Here is a 23,798-nt window from a genome sequence, read left to right on the forward strand (position 1 = left end):
TCATATAGACCCCTCAAAATGACTTCAAATGAGATGTGGTTCCTAAAAAAAAATGGTGTTGTAAAAATGAGAAATTGCTGGTCAACTTTTAACCCTTATAACTCCCTAACAAAAAAAATGTTGGTTCCAAAATTGTGCTGATGTAAAGTAGACATGTGGGAAATGTTACTTATTAAGTATTTTGTGTGACATATCTCTGTGATTTAATTGCATAAAAATTCAAAGTTGGAAAATTGCGAAATTTTTGCCAAATTTCCGTTTTTTTCACAAATAAATGCAGGTAATATCAAATAAATTTTACCACTATCATGAAGTACAATATGTCACGAGAAAACAGTGTCAGAATCACCGGGATCCATTGAAGCGTTCCAGAATTATAACCTCATAAAGGGACAGTGGTCAGAATTGTAAAAATTGGCCTGGTCATTAATGTGCAAACCACCCTTGGGTGTAAAGGGGTTAATAAATATGATAAAAAGAAGAGGGCCCAATACTGACCCCTGTGGTATCCCTCTGCTAACCGCGACCCAGTCCGAGAGTGCTCCATTAATAACCACCCTTTGTTTCCTATCCCTGAGCCAGCTCTTAACCCACTTACACATATTTTCCCCTATCCCCATTATTCTCATTTTATGTATCAACCTTTTGTGTGGCACCGTATCAAAAGATTTTGAAAAGTCCATATACACTACGTCCACTGGGTTCCCTTGGTCCAGTCCATAACTTACCTCTTCATAGAAACTGATCAGATTAGTCCAGGGCCGGACTGGCCATTTGGCAATTCTGGCAAATGCCAGAAGTGCCTGTCTGGTTGTGGGCTGCCTTGCTGCTGCATTGTTAACAAAATCTGTGTTATTAGGACACCATACTGTTAACAGTTGTGACGGAGCACAAAGTCGCTGGCTCCTTTACTTACCCAGCAGGCCACGGGTATCATGAGACATATTGGTCTTGTAGTAAATCTTGATTTCCCTCTATCCAGGGTAATATTAGCAATATATCCCATCTGGTGCTTGGTGACGAGGACAGCATGGGCCTGTCTGATTTCAAATGCCAGGGCTGAATTTCAGCCCCAGTCCATACCTGGATTTAGTCTGACATGAACGGTCCCTAGTAAACCCATGCTGGTACTGAGTCATGAGGTTATTCCTCTTCAGATACTCAAGTATAGCATCCCTTAGAATGCCCTCCAGGATTTTACCCACAGTAGAGGTTAAGCTTACTGGCCTATAATTTCCGAGTTCAGTTTTTGTCCCCTTTTTGAATATTGGCACCACATTTGCTATACGCCAGTCCTGTGGTACAGACCCTGTTATTATGGAGTCTTTAAAGATTAAAAATAATGGTCTATCAATGACTGTACTTAATTCCTGCAGTACTCGGGGGTGTATCCCATCCGGGCCCGGAGATTTGTCAATTTTAGTGATTTTTAGACGCCGCTGTACTTCCTGCTGGGTTAAGCAAGTGACAATTAATGGGGAATTTTTGTCATCACTGACTATATTGTCTGCCATGGGATTTTCTTGTGTAAATACTGATGAAAAAAGTAATTTAGCATATTGGCTTTTTCCTCATAATATATAGGCAATTCATTTATCCTGGATCATGTTGTAAAGCTTATTAAAGAGGCAGACATCGATTATAGCATAGCTATTAGACATGTGCAAATCTGACACTGTTTGAATTTGCCAAATCAACTGGATTTTACAGGGAAATTAGATTTTGAATGAATTTATTCTCGAAACAGGGGAAATATAAAAACTTAATTCCAGCTCACCCAGTTGCTCTATGCTCATCCACCTGGGGCTCAGACACTGGCCTCACATCAAGGAAAATAGAAAAAATTGGAGTCTGGCTCAACAGGACTGGATTTTCCTTTTCTTTTTCAAAAGAAAATATAGTGCATACAAAAAAAAAAATTTACATGGTCGACATGACCCAGTCGACGCGCTAGGCAGTCTTCTCATGACTGGGAAATATTCTTTGACTGTAATTGTTGTATGTTTTCTTTTCAACTTTTCACAGAATAAAAAAATGTCTACTTCACTGTGTGATGTCTTTGACATTCATGATTTATGAGTAAAACATTTCTTACACTCTGGACATCTCCCATGTGAGATTTTTTTATGTGCAATTAGAGTTCCAATCTGGCTTCACAATTTTCCACAAGCAATACATAAAACGGCTTCTACATTCTACACTCTGTGACTCCTCTGTGGTTTATCAAGATGTAATTTATGAGAACAATATATTTTCCTCAGTCTGAACATACAGTGAAAAGCAAAATGGTAACAATGTTATGAACTTTTGACTTTCAGGCTCTATATCTCACCATCCACTACTGCTTTGATCGTGAGACTACCATAAATTCATAGACAATCATCTTGGATAGCTAACACATAAATTTGACATACATCGAGAAGAAATGGTTCAATGACAATGAATTAGTGGTGACAGAATGGCCCCACAGTCCCCAGACCTCAACCCAATCAAACACTGATGGGTCGAATTGAAGAAAAAACTGTATGCAAATCCAAGTGAATCAACCAGTACGCACTAACTTTGGAAACGTGTAGAAGAGACCTGAGACCTAATTTCGGTCAACGCAGGTTTGAATCTGATCGAGAGCATGCCCAGAAGGATTTAGGCCTTGTTGAAAGCCAATGGTAGATTTACAAAATACTAACACAATAATACAAATTACAATTTAAATCTTTAGAAGCAAAACAGTAACAATGTAGTGACATGACAAGAATCTGCGTAACTAATCATATGCTAAATAGTTTCAAGTCAAATTTAAGTACGACATAGCCAAGATGATTGTCTATCAAATGACGACAGTCACAAGTTCAAATCAGAAGTGGATAAAGAGATATGGAGCCTGAAAGTCAAAAGTTCAAAACATTGTTACCCTTTTGCGCTTCACTGTACATACTGTTTCTACCCCGGGTGAGTTTTCTGATGTGTAACAAGATTTGATTTCTGGCTAAAACATTTTCCACATTTCGAACATAAGTATGGCTTCTCTCCAGTGTGACTTCTCTGATGTATAACAAGAATTGATTTCCGGTTAAAACATTTTCCACATTCTGGACATGAAAATGGCTTTTCTCCTGTGTGAGTTCTCACGTGATCAAGAAGATAGGATTTCTGCCTAAAATATTTCCCACACTCTGGACATAAAAATGGCTTCTCCCCTGTGTGAATTCTCTGATGTCTGACAAGACTTGATTTCCTGTTAAAACAATTCCCACAATCTAAACATAAAAATGGTTTCTTCCTTATGTGAACTCTCTCGTGTCTAAGAAGAACTGATTTTCTGTTAAAACTTTTCTCACACTCTGAACATGAAAATGGCTTTTCCCCTCTGTGCATTTTTTTGTGTGTAACAAAATATGTTTTGAGGGAAAAACCCCTGCCCAGTTCTGAACTTGAAGATGGCTTCTTTACTTCCACGGCACTTTGAGTTTTGCCCCTTTTGCGTCTTTTATTTTTCTTAACACTCTGTGATGAATTAGAAGATAGGAACTTTTTAAAAGGATCAGTTGATAGATCTTTGCTGTGAAGGGTTGATGGTGCAGCTGGGACAATGACATGCTCATCAAATATATCTTGCTTGATATCAAGGTAATCTGATTTAAAAATTGAAGCTATCAGATGTCCTTCTGTTCTGCTACAGTCATCTGCCAAGCAAAAAAACAATTATTTTTTAATAAAATAACCTTAACATTTTTTTTTTTTTTATAAAATTTCTCTAAAAAGGTCCATAGATAATGCAAAAACAGATCACAATTCTACAGTAGACCTCAGTGCACGAACCACAGGACCATAACATTAGATAAATATATACATATTATATATTACTTAAGAACAGCTACATTGATATGTAACTCTGTCATGATGCCTTGGATTCTGTTAGAAACCCACTTTTGTTATTTTTCATACTGTGATGGATACCTCCTATATCGTTGTGTAACCCATTTCTGCTTCATCAGTTCTTCAACAGTGAGTTGATTCTTTATGTCACCATACCATCTAAGTTCTGCATCATTGGTTACTCATTATGGAGTTACCCATTACTGAAATGGTAGTTGACTTTTTTTGTGTGAAAAAATTGAATATATTGTGACACCATTGTTCTCAGCAATGATCTGGGAGTCAGAGACGCTTCCAGGGGTCTTCCCCATGGTGTTCTCCTTCTATTCAGCACTTTTTCCATCCATGTCAACATTTTCACTGCCCCCAGACCTCCTTGTAAGGCCTGCTGGAGAAATGCTCAGATTTCCCATTGACTCCCATTACTTGTTACTTGAAACAAGCACCTGAGCATTAGAAATTGCTCGGTTCGAGTAACAAGCACCCAGGGCATTTTAGTGCTCGCTCATCTCTACATAAGATATATTGACATAGGAATATATTCAATATTATAAATACCCAACTATAATTATATTATAGTAATTAACAACTATAATTATATCCAAATTTAATTTATATTTTGGTTGAAGGAGGGACAATATACAATTAAAAACAGAGATACCAAAGTGTAAAATATCAGACAAAAACTATTACAGCCAGTGAATGAGAAGATTCTGTGATTTCTCTGCAATTTCGTGGTTACTACTCACCTGGGCCGTTATCTGTAGGAATCGCCTCTTTACATAGCTCATCACCAATCACATATGTCTCTATAGTATTAATATGGGTCATATCTTCACCCTGAAACAAATAATATAAAGTCACAGACACATGGCGAAGTCACATCTATGATCATCTCTAATCCTGTAATCTCTACTGTTTTCATTACACAAGTATAAAATATATAATACTGGTGTATAAAACAAGACTGAGCACAAGACCTTCACAGCCGTCTACACATCATAGGGGAGATCTCATGACACCTTCTCTCCATCTACCTGATGATCCTGAGGAACATTGGGATCTTCTTGTTTAAAGTCCTGCGGAAGAAGAGGATGAGGACATCCCTCTGGTGTTGTCCTCTTCCTGGATAGATCTGGAGGAAACACATACAGGGACTGAATTCATTCTTTCCATACAGATAGGCCGTGTGTATTTAGTCCTGTCTATTACCTGGTGATGTGAGGGGCTGGGGGACCTCCATCATGACGTCCTTGTACAGATCTTTGTGTCCTTCTAAATACTCCCACTCCTCCATGGAGAAATAGACGGCGACATCCTGACACCGTATAGGAACCTAACACAAACAATGATACCGTCATCCCCCCGATCCCTTCATGGCATTACTGTATAATGTCCCAGCATTCCCAGCAGTGTCACCTCTCCAGTCAGCAGCTCAATCATCTTATAGGTGAGTTCTAGGATCTTCTGGTCATTGATGTCCTCATGTATCAGGGGGTGAGGTGAAGGCCCCGTAATTGGGCTGAGGTGTCTTCCAAATCCTTCAAAGACAGGGGCCTGACAGTGGTCACTAGAGGTCTTCTTCACTACTGTGTAATTCTGGTTATGGAGAGACACATTAATAAATCTCACTACAGACATTTCCAGATCCCTCACATCTCCAGTTCTGTCCATCTGTTATTCCCATAGATAAGAATGATGTAATGTGACGTCATCAGAATCTCTCACCTCTCCAGTAAGACGGAAGAGGATCTCTAGGGTGAGGTGTAATATCCTCTCCGCCATCTTGTCCCTGTCCCTATCCATCCTTGATGGGTCAATCTGAAAATTTCTCTTCTATAGAAGATCTCCACTGAGAGGATTCAATATTTTAGGGACCTGAATGGGGAGAAGAGGAATATGTAACATCGGAATCCTGGGTAATACAATTACTGAAAATATCAAAGGGAACATATAGTAATATGAATGTAATGAAATGTAACATGTAGATGTTATATTCTTGCTTTGTACAGAATGTTTGCTTGATTCTGGGGAACAGATCCAGTTATCAATTCTCAGGTACTGAAAGATTGGAACATCCTTTTGTGAACCTCTTAGTTACTGTACATCATGTTGCTTCTCACAGCTGACACCCAGCACTACCGTAAGTGCCAGGAGCGATCACAGACCGCTTCCGGCACTTTAGCCCCCGGAATGCTGCGATCGAACACGATCTCCTTTGGATCGGAGACGCCACGGCGTGACGCGGGGTCCCGATCGCTGCCATGGAGACCCGATGTAATCACGATGACATCCGGGTCTCCAGAGCTGAGAAACTTCCTGTTATGCGCAGTGCATGTCAGGACGTCTCTCAGGTTAGTGTACAGAAACTGCAGCGCTGATGGCTTCTATAGCATGCAGATCAACATGCTATAGAAGCGATCAGCATGCACAAAATGAGTGTCCCTTAGTTGGACAAAGTGTAAAACTTAGAATGAAATATCTATTTTTTTAATAATTGTAAAAATATATATAATAATAATAATAATAAATCAATATTTATTCTATCACTAAATAAATATTTGAATGAAACAAAATCTAAATAAAAGTACACATATTTAGTATCGCCGCGTCCGTAATGACCTGACCTATAAAAAGGTCCCACTAGTTAACCTCTTTAGTAAACACCATAAAAAAACAAGGCAAAACCCAATGCTTTATCATCATACCGCTGAACAAAAAGTGGCATAACACGTGATCAAAAAGACGGATATAAATAAATATGGTGCCTCTGAAAACGTCATCTTGTCCCGCAAAAAACGAGCCGCCATTCAGCATCATCAGCAAAAAAGTAAAAAAAGTTATAGCTGTCAGAATAAAGTGATGCAAAAACAATTATGTTTTCTATAAAATAGTTTTTATTGTATAAAAGCACCAAAACATAAAAAACTATATAGCGTAAATGAGGTATTGCTATAATCGTACTGACCCGAAGAATAAAACTGCCTTATCAATTTTACCACACATGGAACGGTATAAATGCCCCCCCCCCTCAAAAAAAAAGAATAAATTCATGAATTGCTGGTTTTTGCTCATTCTATCTCTCAAAAATCAGAATAGAAAGTGATCAAAAAATGTCATGTGCCCGAAAATTATACCACTAAAAATATCAAATATCAAAAAAACAAGACCTCACATGACTCTGTTGGCCGAAATATGGAAAAATTATAGCTCTCAAAATGTGGTGATGCAAAAACTATTTATTGCAATAAAAAGCGTCTTTAAGCATGTGACAACAGGCAAACATAAAAGCCCGCTATAACGCCTCTTTCACACGTCATGATATTTCCGGTACTGGAGATGTCAGTGTCTATGTGTGTAATACTTGCGGCACACGTGTGGCATGTGTGTGCCGCATTAGTAACACATGGATGGGCCCCAGGGAAGAAGTGTTGCAGTAAGTGCTGTTCCCTGACACCGGGTGCTGAACACAGCTCTCATCATTCTCCTCTGCTATGCCGGCGAAAGGCACGCGAAGGGGAGAATGATGAGAATTACATTTAACCCCTTAATGACCGCCGATACACCTTTTAACGGTGGCAGTTAAGGGTACTTAAACCACAGTGCCACTTTTTTAACGGCGCTGATGTTTAAGGTTATAGCGCCCCCCAGCGTTGGAATTTCTCCAGGGTCTCGGCTGCCGGGAAGTGAGTTGGGCTAAAGTTAGGGTTAGGGTTGGTGCTAAAGTTAGGGTTGGGGCTAATGTTAGAGTTGGGGCTAAAGTTAGGGTTAGGGTTGGGGCTAGAGTTGGGGTTAGGATTATGGTTACGGTTGGGATTAGTGTTATGGGTGTGTTAGGGTTAGGTTTGTGGTTAGGGTTATGGTTAGGGTTGGGATTAGGGTTAGGGGTGCGTTGGAGTTAGGGTTGGAGTTAGAATTGGCTGTTTCCAATGTTTAGGCACATCAGGAGCTCTCCAAACGCGACACGGTGTCCGATCTCAATTCCAGCCAATTCTGCGTTTAAAAAGTGCTCCTTCCCTTCCAAGCTCTGCTGTGCGCCCAAACAGTGATTTATCCCTACATATCGGGTATCAGCATACTCAGGACAAATTGGACAACAACTTTTGGGGTCCAATTTCTCCTGTTACCCTTGTAAAAATAAAAAATTGGGGGCGAAAAGATCATTTTTGTGAAAATAATATGATTTTTTTTACTGCTCTACGTTATAAACTTCTGTGAAGCACTTGGGGGTTCAAAGTGCTCACCACACATCTAGATAAGTTCCGTAGGGGGTCTAGTTTACAAAATGGTGTCACGTGTGGGGGGTTTCCACTGTTTTGGCACATAAGAGGCTCTCCAAACACGACATGGCTTCTGATTTTAATTCCAGCCAATTTTGCATTGGAAAGTCAAACGGCGCTCATTCCCTTCCGAGCTCTGCCATGCGCCCAAACAGTGGTTTACCTGCATATATGATGTATCAGCATGTTGGAGTTAGAATTGGGGGTTTCTACTGTTTAGGCACATCAGGGACTCTCCAAACGCGACATGGTGTCCGATCTCAATTCCAGCCAATTCTGCGTTTAAAAAGTTAAAAGGTGCTCCTTCCCTTCCGAGCTCTGCTGTGCGCCCAAACAGTGATTTATCCCTACATATGGGGTATCGGCGTACTCAGGACAAATTGCACAACAACTTTTTGGGTCAAATTTCTCCTGTTACCCTTGGTAAAATTTAAAAAATTGGATCTGAAGTAATTTTTTGTGAAAAATAAACTTCTTGAATGTGGTTTTGAGCACCTTGAGGGGTGCAGTTTTTAGAATGGTGTCACACTTGGGTATTTTCTATCATATAGACCCCTCAAAGTGCCTTCAAATGTGATGTGGTCCCTAAAAAAAATGGTGTTGTAAAAATGAGAAATTGCTGTTTAACTTTTAGCCCTTATAACATCCTAACAAGAAAAAAATGTGGTTCCAAAATTGTGCTGACGTAAAGTAAACATGTGGGAAATGTTACTTATTAAGTATTTTATGTGACATATCTCTGTGATTTAAGGGCATGAAAATTCAAAGTTGGAAAATTGTGACATTTTCAAAATTTGCGCTAAATTTTCATTTTTTTCACAAATAAACGCAAGTCATATCAAAGACATTTTACCACCAACATGAAGTACAATATGTCACAAGAAAACAATGTCAGAATCATGGGGTTCAATGGAAACGTTCCAGAGTTATTACCTCATAAAGGGGCAGTGGTAAGAATTGTAAACATTGGCCTGGTGTTGTGAAATTGGATTCTGGGCTCCCCCGGTGGCCACTTGTGGAATTGAACTTGTGTGCATCATCCCCTCTGTTCACCTGCTCCTATCAGGATGTGGGAGTCGCTATATAACCTTGCTCCTCTGTCAGTTTCTTGCCGGTCAACAATGTAATCAGAAGCCTTCTGTGCTTGTTCCTGCTACTAGACAACTCCCAGCTAAGTTGGACTTTTGTCCTTTTGTGTTTTTGCATTTTGTTCCTGTTCACAGCTGCTGTTTCGTTACTGTGTCTGGAAAGCTCTTGTGATCGGAAATTGCCACTCTGGTGTTATGAGTTAATGCTAGAGTCTTAAAGGAATTTCTGGATGGTGTTTTGATAGGGTTTTCTGCTGACCATGAAAGTGTCCTTTCTGTCTTCCTGCTATCTAGAAAGCGGACCTCGATTTTGCTAAACCTATTTTCATACTACGTTTGTCATTTCATCTGAAATCACCGCCAATATATGTGGGGGCCTCTGTCTGCCTTTTGGGAAAATTTCTCTAGAGGTGAGCCAGGACTGTCTTTTCCTCTGCTAGGATTAGGTAGTTCTCCGGCTGGCGCTGGGCATCTAGGGTTAAAAAAACGTAGGCATGCTACCCGGCCACTTCTAGTTGTGCGGCAGGTTTAGTTCATGGTCAGTATAGTTTCCATCTTCCAAGAGCTAGTTCTCATATATGCTGGGCTATGTTCTCTCGCCATTGAGAATCATGACAGTTTGACCGGCCCAAAAAAGGGTTAAATTACTGGCTGAGAAAGGAGAGAAAAAAGAAGTCTGCTACAATTTTTTTTTTTTTTTTTTTTTTCCCTCTAGTTCTGAGTGTGCTCTTAATTGAATCACTTGCTAGTCTGCCTATACTGCAGCCTTCCTCTCTTTCTCTCCTTCTAATCCTTGAATGGCTCTGTGTTCACCTGTTTCAAATGGATCTTCAGAGTGTAGCTACAGGTTTGAATAATCTCGCCACAAAGGTACAAAATTTGCAAGATTTTGTTGTTCATGCACCTATGTCTGAGCCTAGAATTCCTTTGCCTGAATTCTTCTCGGGGAATAGATCTCACTTTCAAAATTTTAAAAATAATTGCAAATTGTTTTTGTCCCTGAAGTCTCGCTCTGCCGGAGACCCTGCACAACAGGTCAGGAATGTAATTTCCTTGCTCCGGGGCGACCCTCAAGACTGGGCTTTTGCATTGGCACCAGGGGATCCTGCGTTGCTCAATGTGGATGCGTTTTTTCTGGCCTTGGGGTTGCTTTATGAGGAACCTCATTTAGAGCTTCAGGCGGAAAAGGCCTTGATGTCCTTGTCTCAGGGGCAAGATGAAGCTGAAATATACTGCCAAAAATTCCGCAAATGGTCTGTGCTTACTCAGTGGAATGAGTGCGCCCTGGCGGCGATTTTCAGAGAAGGTCTCTCTGATGCCATTAAGGATGTTATGGTGGGGTTCCCTGTGCCTGCGAGTCTGAATGAGTCCATGACGATGGCTATTCAGATCGATAGGCGTCTGCGGGAGCGCAAACCTGTGCACCATTTGGCGGTGTCTACTGAGAAAACGCCAGAAAATATGCAATGTGATAGAATTCTGTCCAGAAGCGAGCGGCAGAATTTTAGACGAAAAAATGGGTTGTGCTTCTATTGTGGTGATTCAACTCATGTTATATCAGCATGCTTTAAGCGTACTAAGAAGCCTGACAAGTCTGTTTCAATTAGCACTTTACAGTCTAAGTTTATTCTATCTGTGACCCTGATTTGTTCTTTGTCATCTATTACCGCGGACGCCTATGTCGACTCTGGCGCTGCTTTGAGTCTTATGGATTGGTCCTTTGCCAAACGCTGTGGGTATGATTTGGAGCCACTGGAGGCTCCGATACCTCTGAAAGGGATTGACTCCACCCCATTGGCTAGTAATAAACCACAATACTGGACACAAGTGACTATGCGTGTTAATCCGGATCACCAGGAGGTTATTCGCTTTCTGGTGCTGTATAATCTACATGATGTTTTGGTGCTGGGATTGCCATGGCTGCAATCTCATAACCCAGTCCTCGACTGGAGAGCTATGTCTGTGTTAAGCTGGGGATGTAAAGGAACTCATGGGGACGTACCTTTGGTTTCCATTTCATCATCTATTCCCTCTGAGATTCCTGAATTCTTGTCTGACTTTCGTGACGTTTTTGAAGAACCCAAGGTTGGTTCACTACCTCCGCACCGGGAGTGCGATTGTGCCATAGACTTGATTCCGGGTAGTAAATACCCTAAGGGTCGTTTATTTAATCTGTCTGTGCCTGAACACGCTGCTATGCGAGAATATATAAAGGAGTCCTTGGAAAAGGGACATATTCGTCCTTCGTCATCTCCCTTAGGAGCCGGTTTTTTCTTTGTGTCTAAGAAAGACGGCTCTTTGAGGCCGTGTATTGATTATCGACTTTTGAATAAAATCACGGTTAAATATCAATATCCGTTACCACTGCTTACTGATTTGTTTGCTCGTATAAAGGGGGCCAAGTGGTTCTCTAAGATTGATCTCCGTGGGGCGTATAATTTGGTGCGAATCAAGCAGGGGGATGAGTGGAAAACCGCATTTAATACGCCCGAGGGCCATTTTGAGTATTTGGTGATGCCTTTTGGTCTTTCCAATGCCCCTTCAGTCTTCCAGTCCTTTATGCATGACATTTTCCGCGATTATTTGGATAAATTTATGATTGTGTATCTGGATGATATTCTGATTTTTTCGGATGACTGGGACTCTCATGTCCAGCAGGTCAGGAGGGTTTTTCAGGTTTTGCGGTCTAATTTCTTGTGTGTGAAGGGTTCTAAGTGTGTTTTTGGGGTTCAAAAGATTTCTTTCTTGGGATACATTTTTTCCCCCTCTTCCATCGAGATGGATCCTGTCAAGGTTCAGGCTATTGGTGATTGGACGCAACCCTCTTCTCTTAAGAGTCTTCAGAAATTTTTGGGCTTTGCTAACTTTTATCGTCGATTTATTGCTGGTTTTTCTGATGTTGTAAAACCATTGACTGATTTGACTAAGAAGGGTGCTGATGTTGCTGATTGGTCCCCTGATGCTGTGGAGGCCTTTCGGGAGCTCAAGCGCCGCTTTTCTTCCGCCCCAGTGTTGCGTCAGCCTGATGTTGCTCTTCCTTTTCAGGTTGAGGTCGACGCTTCTGAAATCGGAGCTGGGGCGGTGTTGTCGCAGAGAAGTTCCGACTGCTCCGTGATGAGACCTTGTGCTTTTTTTTCCCGTAAATTTTCGCCCGCCGAGCGGAATTATGATATTGGGAATCGGGAGCTTTTGGCCATGAAGTGGGCTTTTGAGGAGTGGCGTCACTGGCTTGAGGGGGCCAGACATCAGGTGGTGGTATTGACTGACCACAAAAATTTAATTTACCTTGAGTCTGCCAGGCGCCTGAATCCTAGACAGGCGCGCTGGTCGTTGTTTTTCTCTCGGTTTAATTTTGTGGTGTCGTACCTACCGGGTTCTAAGAATGTTAAGGCGGATGCCCTTTCTAGGAGTTTTGAGCCTGACTCCCCTGGTAATTCTGAGCCCACAGGTATCCTTAAAGATGGAGTGATATTGTCTGCCGTTTCTCCAGACCTGCGGCAGGCCTTGCAGGAGTTTCAGGCGGATAGACCTGATCGTTGCCCACCTGGTAGACTGTTTGTTCCTGATGATTGGACCAGTAGAGTCATCTCTGAGGTTCATTCTTCTGCGTTGGCAGGTCATCCTGGAATCTTTGGTACCAGGGATTTGGTGGCAAGGTCCTTCTGGTGGCCTTCCCTGTCACGAGATGTGCGAGGCTTTGTGCAGTCTTGTGACGTTTGTGCTCGGGCCAAGCCTTGTTGTTCTCGGGCTAGTGGATTGTTGTTGCCCTTGCCTATCCCGAAGAGGCCTTGGACGCACATCTCGATGGATTTTATTTCGGATCTGCCTGTTTCTCAGAAGATGTCTGTCATCTGGGTGGTGTGTGACCGTTTCTCTAAGATGGTCCATCTGGTTCCCTTGCCTAAGTTGCCTTCTTCTTCCGAGTTGGTTCCTCTGTTTTTTCAAAATGTTGTTCGTTTGCATGGTATTCCTGAGAATATCGTTTCTGACAGAGGGACCCAATTCGTGTCTAGATTTTGGCGGGCATTCTGTGCTAGGATGGGCATAGATTTGTCTTTTTCGTCTGCTTTCCATCCTCAGACTAATGGCCAGACCGAGCGGACTAATCAGACCTTGGAGACATATTTGAGGTGTTTTGTGTCTGCGGATCAGGATGATTGGGTTGCTTTTTTGCCTTTGGCGGAGTTCGCCCTCAATAATCGGGCCAGCTCTGCCACCTTGGTGTCCCCGTTTTTCTGTAATTTGGGGTTTCATCCTCGATTTTCCTCCGGTCAAGTGGAATCTTCGGATTGTCCTGGCGTGGATGCTGTGGTGGAGAGGTTGCATCAGATTTGGGGGCAGGTGGTGGACAATTTGAAGTTGTCCCAGGAGAAGACTCAGCTTTTTGCCAACCGCCGTCGTCGTGTTGGTCCTCGGCTTTGTGTTGGGGACTTGGTGTGGTTGTCTTCTCGTTTTGTCCCTATGAGGGTTTCTTCTCCTAAGTTTAAGCCTCGGTTCATCGGCCCGTACAAGATATTGGAGATTCTTAACCCTGTGTCCTTCCGTTTGGACCTCCCTGCATCCTTTTCGATTCATAATGTTTTTCATCGGTCATTGTTGCGCAGGTATGAGGTACCGGTTGTGCCTTCCGTTGAGCCTCCTGCTCCGGTGTTGGTTGAGGGTGAGTTGGAGTACGTTGTGGAAAAGATCTTAGACTCCCGTGTTTCCAGACGGAGACTCCAGTATCTGGTCAAATGGAAGGGATACGGTCAGGAGGATAATTCTTGGGTCACTGCCTCTGATGTTCATGCCTCCGATCTTGTCCGTGCCTTTCATAGGGCTCATCCTGATCGCCCTGGTGGTTCTGGTGAGGGTTCGGTGCCCCCTCCTTGAGGGGGGGGTACTGTTGTGAAATTGGATTCTGGGCTCCCCCGGTGGCCACTTGTGGAATTGAACTTGTGTGCATCATCCCCTCTGTTCACCTGCTCCTATCAGGATGTGGGAGTCGCTATATAACCTTGCTCCTCTGTCAGTTTCTTGCCGGTCAACAATGTAATCAGAAGCCTTCTGTGCTTGTTCCTGCTACTAGACAACTCCCAGCTAAGTTGGACTTTTGTCCTTTTGTGTTTTTGCATTTTGTTCCTGTTCACAGCTGCTGTTTCGTTACTGTGTCTGGAAAGCTCTTGTGATCGGAAATTGCCACTCTGGTGTTATGAGTTAATGCTAGAGTCTTAAAGGAATTTCTGGATGGTGTTTTGATAGGGTTTTCTGCTGACCATGAAAGTGTCCTTTCTGTCTTCCTGCTATCTAGAAAGCGGACCTCGATTTTGCTAAACCTATTTTCATACTACGTTTGTCATTTCATCTGAAATCACCGCCAATATATGTGGGGGCCTCTGTCTGCCTTTTGGGAAAATTTCTCTAGAGGTGAGCCAGGACTGTCTTTTCCTCTGCTAGGATTAGGTAGTTCTCCGGCTGGCGCTGGGCATCTAGGGTTAAAAAAACGTAGGCATGCTACCCGGCCACTTCTAGTTGTGCGGCAGGTTTAGTTCATGGTCAGTATAGTTTCCATCTTCCAAGAGCTAGTTCTCATATATGCTGGGCTATGTTCTCTCGCCATTGAGAATCATGACAGCCTGGTCATTAACATGCAAACCACCTTTGGGGGTAAAGGGGTTAAAACAAAAGTCTTTGTCAGGGCTAAATATTTTTTTTCCCCTATTAATATCGAAAACTTTGCAGGCATGTATACCGAATTTAAAATGAGCAAGGAATGCGGTAAGGAACGGGGAAGTGAACGTACTGCTGATGGTGCACACAGATGCCAAAGTCCGAGGGCCAGGTGAAACTGTGCCTCCTGCGGGAGCACAACAAACCTGTTCATCCACAAGACCTAGCTTCCTTTCCACTTTGCACGGGGGGAGCGGGACAACATCCTTGAAGTCAGAACAGTAAGAACAGGTGGTTGGTTATATGGCAGATAATGCTTCTAGTATGTTTTCTAGCATCATCCTGGCTTCCAGACCGATCCAGTCTCACTAGCCAAGAGTCTGGACCACATAATCCTCACCTTAATCCTCCTTCCTCCCACCATGGTGAGTCCCGGGAGACAAGTGATCTCACACTCTGACACTCCAAGGAGCTCTTTACATTTCCATTTATTGATACTGGCCTCTCATCCTGCATGTTTCAAGAGGTATTTGAGGAGCTTGTGTGTAGCGACTTTGAAATATTTGGGCAGCCACGGTCAGAAGATGATGACGGTGGGAAATGGCAATTAGTACTTCAAGAGGTGGATGATTATGAGACACAGTTGCCAAGAACTGTGATGTCGTCAAGTCAACAAGTAAGGAGGACCAGGGTGCGGAAGTGGAAGACGACGTGGACAATGAAGTCACTGACCCAACCAGGGACGGTGCCATGCAGAGCGAGGCCCACAGCACAGAGGGGGAGGGATGCACTGCACCGCAATAGGCAGGAAGAGGCAGTGGGGAGGCCAGTGGCAGAAGGTGGGCAACTGTTCCCCAGAGCACCCACACACAGCAAGTTCCCAGGCCAAGAGTTATGTGTTCCCCAGTCTGGAATTTTTTTAAAGAAAGTGCGGACAATAAATTAATGGTCATTTGCAACCTGTGCTGTACCAAGATCATCAGTGGCCTGACCACTACCAGCAACTGGTTGGGCTGAACACATGGGTCCACAATCAGCATCTGCGGTTGACACCACTGCCTTTTCCCCTGTCCATGATGCAGGCAAGGATGCCTCCCGCCCTGCACCTGTCCTTGCACATTCGCAAGCACCATCAGCAACCATGTCCAATTCCTTGTTCCTGTGCAGCGTTCAACTGCCCCTACCCCAGGCGGCTTTGGAACGCAAGCGTAAATATCTAAAAACAGGCCCAAAGACAAAACGGTCACATTTCCTGATGGCTTCCAATGGAAATATTGCCATTTAGGTTTGTGGACACTGAGGCTTTTCACAATCTCATGGTGGTGGCATTCCCTCCGTACTTAGTCCCCAGCCACGCCTACTATTCCTGGTGTGCTATCCAAACACGTATCCCATAACATCACTTGTGCCCTGACCAATGCAGTTACTGGGAAGGTCGACTTAATGACCAACACGCGGACAAACGCTTGTGGGAAGGGACACTACATTTCCCTTATGGCACACTGGGTGAGCCTAGTGGAGGCCAGGACCAAGTTGCACCCTGGGACTGCACATGTGCTACTGATGGCGAGGATTGCGAGCCATAGTTCCATCAGGGTTTCATCCACCTCCTACATCAGTTCTTGCAGCCCTCCTCCTCCTCCTCCATCCCTGAATTGTCATCCATATCAGTAGCAAGCTAGCACTGCAGCACTAACTGAATGAAGTGGCAACAGACTCTGCTGAAAATGTTTTGTTTAGGTGACAAACAGCACACCACCGTCGTTGAAAGGTATAACAGAATAGACAGATCTGTGGCTCTCGCCACTGAACCTACAGCCAGGCAAGGTCGTGTGTGATAATGGCTGTAACCTTGTGATTGCTCTGATGCTTGGCCAGCTCTTGCACATACCATGCCTGGCCCACATGCTCAACTTAGTGGTTCAGCTCTTTCTGAAAACCTACCCAGATTTGCCTGAGCAATTTGTGAAATTACACTGCATGTGAAAACATTTCTGCAAGTCAGCTACAGTTGCAGCTGGTCTGGCAGTGCTTCAGCAGTGCTTGCAAGCACCAGTTCACTGACTGGTGTGAGACATGGCTATGTGCTGGAACTCATGATTACTAGTGATGAGCGAGTGTGCTCGTTACTCGAGTTTTCCAAGCCTGCTCGGGTGTTCTCGGAGTATCTTGGGCATGCTCGTAGATTATTTCTGTGTCCCCGCAGCTGCATGATTTGCAGCTGTTAGACAACCTGAACACATGCAGGCATTGCCGGTTTGTTAGGGAATCCTCATATGTATTCAGGCTGTCTAGCAGCAGCAAATCATGCAGCTGCGGGGACACAAACATAATCTATGAGCATGCTCAGAAAACAAAAGTAACGAGCACACTCACTCATCACTAATCATTACATATGTTGGGAAGGCTTTGTGAGCTGCAGGAGGCAATAGCTGAATAACAACTACAACATTTGCATTCTGGTCTGCCTCTGCACATAAAAACTAATGAATTGGAATGGATGTCTTGACATCTGTGAGGTTCTCAAAAACTTTACGGAATCAATCAAGATGGTGAGCGGCAATGACGCCATAATCAGCTTAACCATCCCGCTTCTGCGTCTATTCAAACGCTCACAATTAAAGAAGCTTTGCATGTGGACCAGTTAAATATGGAAGAAGAAAGTACACAGGTTGATACTACCCAGCCCAGCCTCATCTCATCTTCTCAGTGTGGAATGGGTGGTAATAATGAGGAGGAACAGATGATGGTTGCTTGTGCTACAGTGGGTACTATCCACACCAGCTTCATCCCATCTGTTCAGTGTGAATGGTCTGAAGAGTAGAAAATGGAGAGTCGTTCTGCTGGTGGGGACAGGGAAGTCTTGCCTGTATTAAGTCTGGCACACATGGCTGACTTTATGCCCTGCTGTCTTTCCCGTGACCCTCGCATTATAAGCATTTTGGCCAACATCAATTACTGGTTGTTCACCCTTCTCGACCCATGCTACAAGGAAAACTTTCCATATCTCCTTCCTGTGGTGAAGAGGGCTAGTAAAATGGTCAATACCAAGAAGGCCCTAGTAAAATAGTACAAAAATTCCCATTTGACGATGCTGGCAGCAGAAGTCATAGTTCCTTGGGCAATGGCGATACACACCAGGTCTAACAAAAGCAGGGGAAGACTATCAAAGTTCTGGGAAAATTCATCAGACCTTTCCAGCGTCCAGGCCCCTGATGTGCTGGGCAGTCTGACAAGGAGGGAAATGTTTTGGAAGATGGTGAAATAGTACCTGACCATACCGGCATCATCTGTGATTCCTCTGTCCCGTACAACTATTGTGTATCTAAGCTGGACACATGGCATGTACTATCTTTCTATGCCTTGGAGGTGCTGGCCTGGACTGCCCTGCCTCTAGCATTTTGACAGAGCAAGTTTTTAGCTCCGCTGTGGGAATAATAACTGATAGGTGCATCCGACTGTCAGCTGAAAATGCTAACAGACTTATCAAAATGTACAAGGCCAGGATTGGCCCAGACTTCTGAACCCCGATGACAGAAGGGGAACATAAAGCCAATTCAAGTGTAGGGTTATCATGAAGTCCTCGCTCTTCAAATTTTTAGGGAGTCATTATGTATCACTCTCTCCTCATTTTTAGAGGGTCATTATGCGGCACTCGTTCAAAATTTTTTGTCTTCCAGGGAGTATTGCAGTCTCTCCTAATTTTTGGTAATTCCTGCACTTAGTGCATAGGCTTTCTGAGTCTAGGCGTCCCACTACCGAACAATTTGAAAAGAATTGGTATGAAGCCCTGTTTATATCTAATACCAGGTGGATCTGAGACTCTCTTCCTTCTTATTTTTGGCAGGTCTTGCATTGTCCACAGTGTATGCTGCTCCCCCTTCCATTTCAGTGATATTCCTGGCCCTCAGCCTCCTGTTAGGGTCTTCTGGAAAAATGCTCGAGTTTCCCATTGACCTGCATTATAATCGCTACTTGAGTCAAGCCTGTCCGAATGTCCGACCTGCTTGATTTGAGTACTGAGAACTCAAGCATTTTACTGGTCAGTCATCACTTTTTATTTATATACCACCAACATACTCTGCAGCACTTTACAATTCAGAGGTTCATATACAACAGACATAAGTAAAAAAGGTAGAGATAATATAATAGTTAAAGCAAAAACAATGACGACCCGGCTCGTAAGAGCTTACAATCTACAATGAGGTGGGGGAGACAAAGTACAGGGGCTTATTTACAATGATGGCCCAGCCATCCTGAGGGAATGGGGGTAGATAAAGGCTGCCTGAGGTAGTCACCAGCCAGTATGTATAGTGTTTATGGGTGCTCAGGGTATCACAGTCATTGTACATGAAAAATGGCAAAATAATAATGTAATTGCTGGCATTTTTCCATTCCCCAAAAATATACGAATAGAAGCCGATCAGTTACATTATACGGAGCCGAAAATGGCGACAAAATACAGAGAAATGGGAGAAAGGTCCCAGCACTAGAGATAAGGGAGGCAGAGGGCACAGTGGTGTCAGCACTGAAGGGGTTACTGCCCCCCCCCAGTAATGGGGAATCTCCAGCACCTACCTCCACCTGCAGAGCCGCACACCACATATATGGCTGTTCTGTGCACAGGACCTGTGGTGAGGTCACAGGAGGGGAGGAGTCAGGGTCACATGATCAGGGGCCTCAGTGTATGCAGGACTCTGCTGTGCTGGTTGTCATGGTGCTGGATGAGGGGAAGCTTATGTGTGGGGTCCGGAGGGGTTTACAGTGTGGATGTAGCAGAGCCGTGTGTGTACGAGGTGTACGGAGCGGAGCCGTGTGTGTACGAGGTGGATGTAGCAGAGCCGTGTGTGTACGAGGTGTACGGAGCAGAGCCGTGTGTGTACGAGGTGTATGGAGCAGAGCCGTGTGTGTACGAGGTGTACGGAGCGGAGCCGTGTGTGTACGAGGTGTACGGAGCGGAGCCGTGTGTGTACGAGGTGTACGGAGCGGAGCCGTGTGTGTACGAGGTGTACGGAGCGGAGCCGTGTGTGTACGAGGTGTACGGAGCGGAGCCGTGTGTGTACGAGGTGTACGGAGCGGAGCCGTGTGTGTACGAGGTGTACGGAGCGGAGCCGTGTGTGTACGAGGTGTACGGAGCGGAGCCGTGTGTGTACGAGGTGTACGGAGCGGAGCTGTGTGTACGAGGTGTACGGAGCGGAGCTGTGTGTACGAGGTGTACGGAGCGGAGCCGTGTGTGTACGAGGTGTACGGAGAGGAGCCGTGTGTGTACGAGGTGTACGGAGCGGAGCCATGTGTGTACGAGTTGTGCCAATTCTTTGTCTATGGACCTTGTAGAAAAACACAAATAACATAATAACTTTAACGTGAACAAAGGATATGAACTAAAGAGAAAAGCAAAAATCTATATGTAGGACGTTTGATATATTACGTTTATACCCTTGCCTTTTCCTCTCGTCCCGTTGCCGTAGATTATCAGTTTTGGGCTATTTGTTAACGTATGTTGGTACTGCTACATGATTTAGTGTATTACCACTCTTATACAATGGTACTGCTACACTGTGAGGTGTATTACCCTGTCTTGTTAGATATATATATGTATATTATACTGTTGTATTGTTGCCATGTTTACAATAGGGAAAGCGTAGTGTCCAGTTATGGCCACTAGATGGGGGGCAGTATAGTATTCATAGTGTACACAGGAACTAGTGTAAGTAGATGGTTAATTGTAGGAGGGGCTGTTGTCTGGTAAGCGAGTGTTATGTTAGGTGAGTTCAGTAGAGCCTAGGCGCCCGAAGCGTCCACATGGGCACTAAGCCCAGGACACAGCAGCAGCCATGTAACCTCTGAAAGGAGAACCCAGCCATTCAGAGTCCTATAGGGACAGAAGAACAGTGTACAGCAGCAGAGTTACTGCAGTTTGAAGTAGAGGAAAGGAAGCGGTCTGAGAAAGTACAGGGCGAAGATGGTTCAAGATGTGACAGATCATTGCATGGGCAGATACTCTCAGATCCAGTGCAAAACGGATGAGGGAAACGCCAGAAATAGTGAGTCTGGACAAGGAGAACGCTGAGGTACCGCCCAATGCGTTATTACCAAGTAATGTACTGAAGGAGTGAGGAGCCCTGATGTGAATACGCTTAAAAACGGCTACAAAAACAATAAAACTGGCACAAAAATGGGCATCAAAGTGGTTCAACCCGTTAAAAACATCAGTTACTTATTCAAATCTGTGAAAATGGTCTGTTTGCCCACTTTGATGCCAGTTCTGGTGCCCAGAACCCATTTGGGCCAGGCTAGAGAGACCTGGGTTTGATGCAGGGCATCACTGTCTGTGTATTTTAAGTATCGTAGCAGTGGCCCAAAGGCATTTAACCCCTTAAAAACATCAGTTACTTATTCAAATCTGTGAAAATGGTCTGTTTGCCCATTTTGATGTCAGTTCTGGTGCCCAGAACCCATTTGGGCCAGGCTGAAGGGACCTGGGTTTGATGCAGGGCATCACTTTCTATGTATTTTAAGTGTCAGATCAGTGGCCCAAAGGCATTTAACCCCTTAAAAATATCAGTTACTTATTCAAATCTGTGAAAATGGGTTGTTTGCCCACTTTGATGCCAGTTCTGGTGCCCAGAACCCATTTGGGCCAGGCTAGAGAGACCTGGGTTTGATGCTGGGCATCACTGTCTGTGTATTTTAAGTATCATATCAGTGGCCCAAAGGCATTTAACCCCTTAAAAACATCAGTTACTTATTCAAATCTGTGAAAATGGTCTGTTTGCCCATTTTGATGTCAGTTCTGGTGCCCAGAACCCATTTGGGCCAGGCTGAAGGGACCTGGGTTTGATGCAGGGCATCACTTTCTATGTATTTTAAGTGTCAGATCAGTGGCCCAAAGGCATTTAACCCCTTAAAAACATCAGTTACTTATTCAAATCTGTGAAAATGGGCTGTTTGCCCACTTTGATGCCAGTTCTGATGCCCAGAACCCATTTGGGCCAGGCTGGAAAAAACTGGTTTGGATGTGGGACGCCCTGGTCTATATGTATGCAGTGTGAGATCAGTGGCCCAAAGTCATTTAACCCTTTCTTCAGCACTCTTTGATGCCCACTTTGATGCCCATTTTTGTGCCAGTTTTATTGTTTTTGTAGCCGTTTTTAAGCGTATTCACATCAGGGCTCCTCACTGCATTGTATTTTATTATTGTGATGATTATTTTTTGTTGTTAAACCTATAAAAAACAGAAAAGAAAAAATTGCCGAATAAGAAACTGAACGAATAAGAAACCAACTTCAGCCTCGTGGAAGATGCAGGATGTGTACTGTATGGAGCCTGATGCTTATGCTGATTCTGACAAGAATGTGCTGCAAAGTGTATTGAGTAAAGTTCTTCGTTTTGCATTTGAACTGGTCTGTATCTCAGTTCTTGTGAAGTATATTACAGAAAGGCCCCAGCACCTCAGAGGAGCCCCTGATGGTGTGATGAGAGAAGACACAGGTATGCTGACGGAGGAATGTTATTTTTCTGTGAGGGGAGGCCAGGACACAAAGGCCCCGGTGTCCTCGGCCATGACTACGGTCCTGGCCGAACCTTACATATACAGTTATTTTCCATATATTATCCAATTTTCCAGCCTCTCCATCATGATGTATGTGATATTTGACCGTTCCAATCAAATATTTAATAATGTTGATCAGTTTTTGTGTGTTCCTTAGATGGGGATCCAAGGAGTAACGTTTCTTCTTGCAGAGAGTGACATGCTAAGCCTGACATGCCGAGGTGAGGAGCCGCAATGCTCCTCTGGAAAATATGAAAATTGTCTCTTCAGAGCGGAAGGGGACTAGAACTCTAGCGCCATAGGAAGTAGCAATCCTACAAGTTGCTATCAACCCTCTAACATTAAAGTCGATAATGACTGTTAGGATTGCTACTTCTAGTAGGTGGCACTAGAGTTCTAGTCCTCTTCCTCTATGGAGAGACAATTTGCCTTAGGGCTCCTTTCCATTTGCGAGAAATACGTCCGTGTCTCACATGTGAAAACCAAGCTGTGGCGCCGGCACTCCGGAGCGGAGAGTGCGGCTGCATAGCAACACATGCAGCCGCATGCTCCGCTCCCAAGTGCCGGCGCCACAGCTTGGTTTTCACATGTGAGACACGGACGTTTATCTCGCAAGTGGAAAGGAGCCCTTAGGGTATGTTTCCACGGTCAGTAAACGCTGCGTGTTTGAAGCTGCATACAGCCGCAGCGTCAAACACGCAGCGTCCAGATGTTACAGCATATTGGAGGGGATTTCATGAAATCCCGTCTCCACTATGCATTAAAAGACGCAGACGGCAGGCCCGAGTAAACAGACATGTGGTGCGTCATTCCAGAATGCAGCATGTCTGTTTACAATGTGGCAACGCTTCGTCGCCACACCGTAAATTTACCATAGGCTATCATTAGATGTGGTAAAACTGCATCTAATGATTAGTCTCATGCGTAGTAACTGCGTAAACCCAGTTTATTACGCAAGTCTACTAATTTAAATAAGGTCTTACCTGTCACACCTCCGGAAGTCCGGGTCCACTGCATTTCTCGCGATAGTTCTCGCGATAGTTCTCGCGATAACTTGGCTTACCGCGAGAACTGCCTTGCACGTTACCAGGGGTTATCTCAGGTCACCCTAGGCTAGTTCTCACGGTCAGCTGACCACAAGAGATAGAGTGTAGGTGATCGCCGGAGAGTTATCTCCGATGGTCATCTACAAGCTCTGCTATGTCTGGATGTCAGGCATCCAGATGTAGCAGAGCTGGACTCGTCGTGGGACACTCGTTATTAAGGACTGCGTCGGAGCAGGGAGTATACTGCTGGTTTATTTATTTATTTTCAGAAGATAAATGGCTTCGCTTGGATTACCAGTGTAATAAA

The 23,798-nt window shown here is 44.1% G+C and overlaps 1 protein-coding gene across 1 annotated transcript; it reads right to left on the bottom strand.

The window, feature by feature from the left end:
* Positions 1-208: 208 nt before the first annotated feature.
* LOC143767501 (uncharacterized) lies at positions 209-19,532 on the bottom strand. The gene is made up of 7 exons (XM_077255894.1): positions 19,472-19,532; positions 5,605-5,754; positions 5,296-5,475; positions 5,089-5,212; positions 4,914-5,011; positions 4,626-4,716; positions 209-3,683 (listed from the first exon to the last, which is right to left on the bottom strand). The coding sequence occupies exons 2-7, from the start codon at positions 5,680-5,682 to the stop codon at positions 2,941-2,943; spliced, it is 1,314 nt and encodes a 437-aa protein (XP_077112009.1). The 5' UTR covers positions 5,683-5,754; positions 19,472-19,532; the 3' UTR covers positions 209-2,940.
* Positions 19,533-23,798: the final 4,266 nt, after the last annotated feature.

This window comes from Ranitomeya variabilis, chromosome 4 (genome assembly GCF_051348905.1).
Source record: "Ranitomeya variabilis isolate aRanVar5 chromosome 4, aRanVar5.hap1, whole genome shotgun sequence".
Lineage (NCBI taxonomy): Eukaryota > Metazoa > Chordata > Amphibia > Anura > Dendrobatidae > Ranitomeya > Ranitomeya variabilis.

Excerpts from the sequence above, each read along its gene's own strand:
- LOC143767501 (XM_077255894.1), bottom strand. The coding sequence starts at position 5,682 with ATGGATAGGGACAGGGACAAGATGGCGGAGAGGATATTACACCTCACC. Across the intron at positions 5,476-5,604 it reads TCTTCCGTCTTACTGGAGAG|AATTACACAGTAGTGAAGAA; the intron begins GTGAGAGATTCT and ends CTCCATAACCAG. Across the intron at positions 5,012-5,088 it reads CCAGCCCCTCACATCACCAG|ATCTATCCAGGAAGAGGACA; the intron begins GTAATAGACAGG and ends TGTTTCCTCCAG.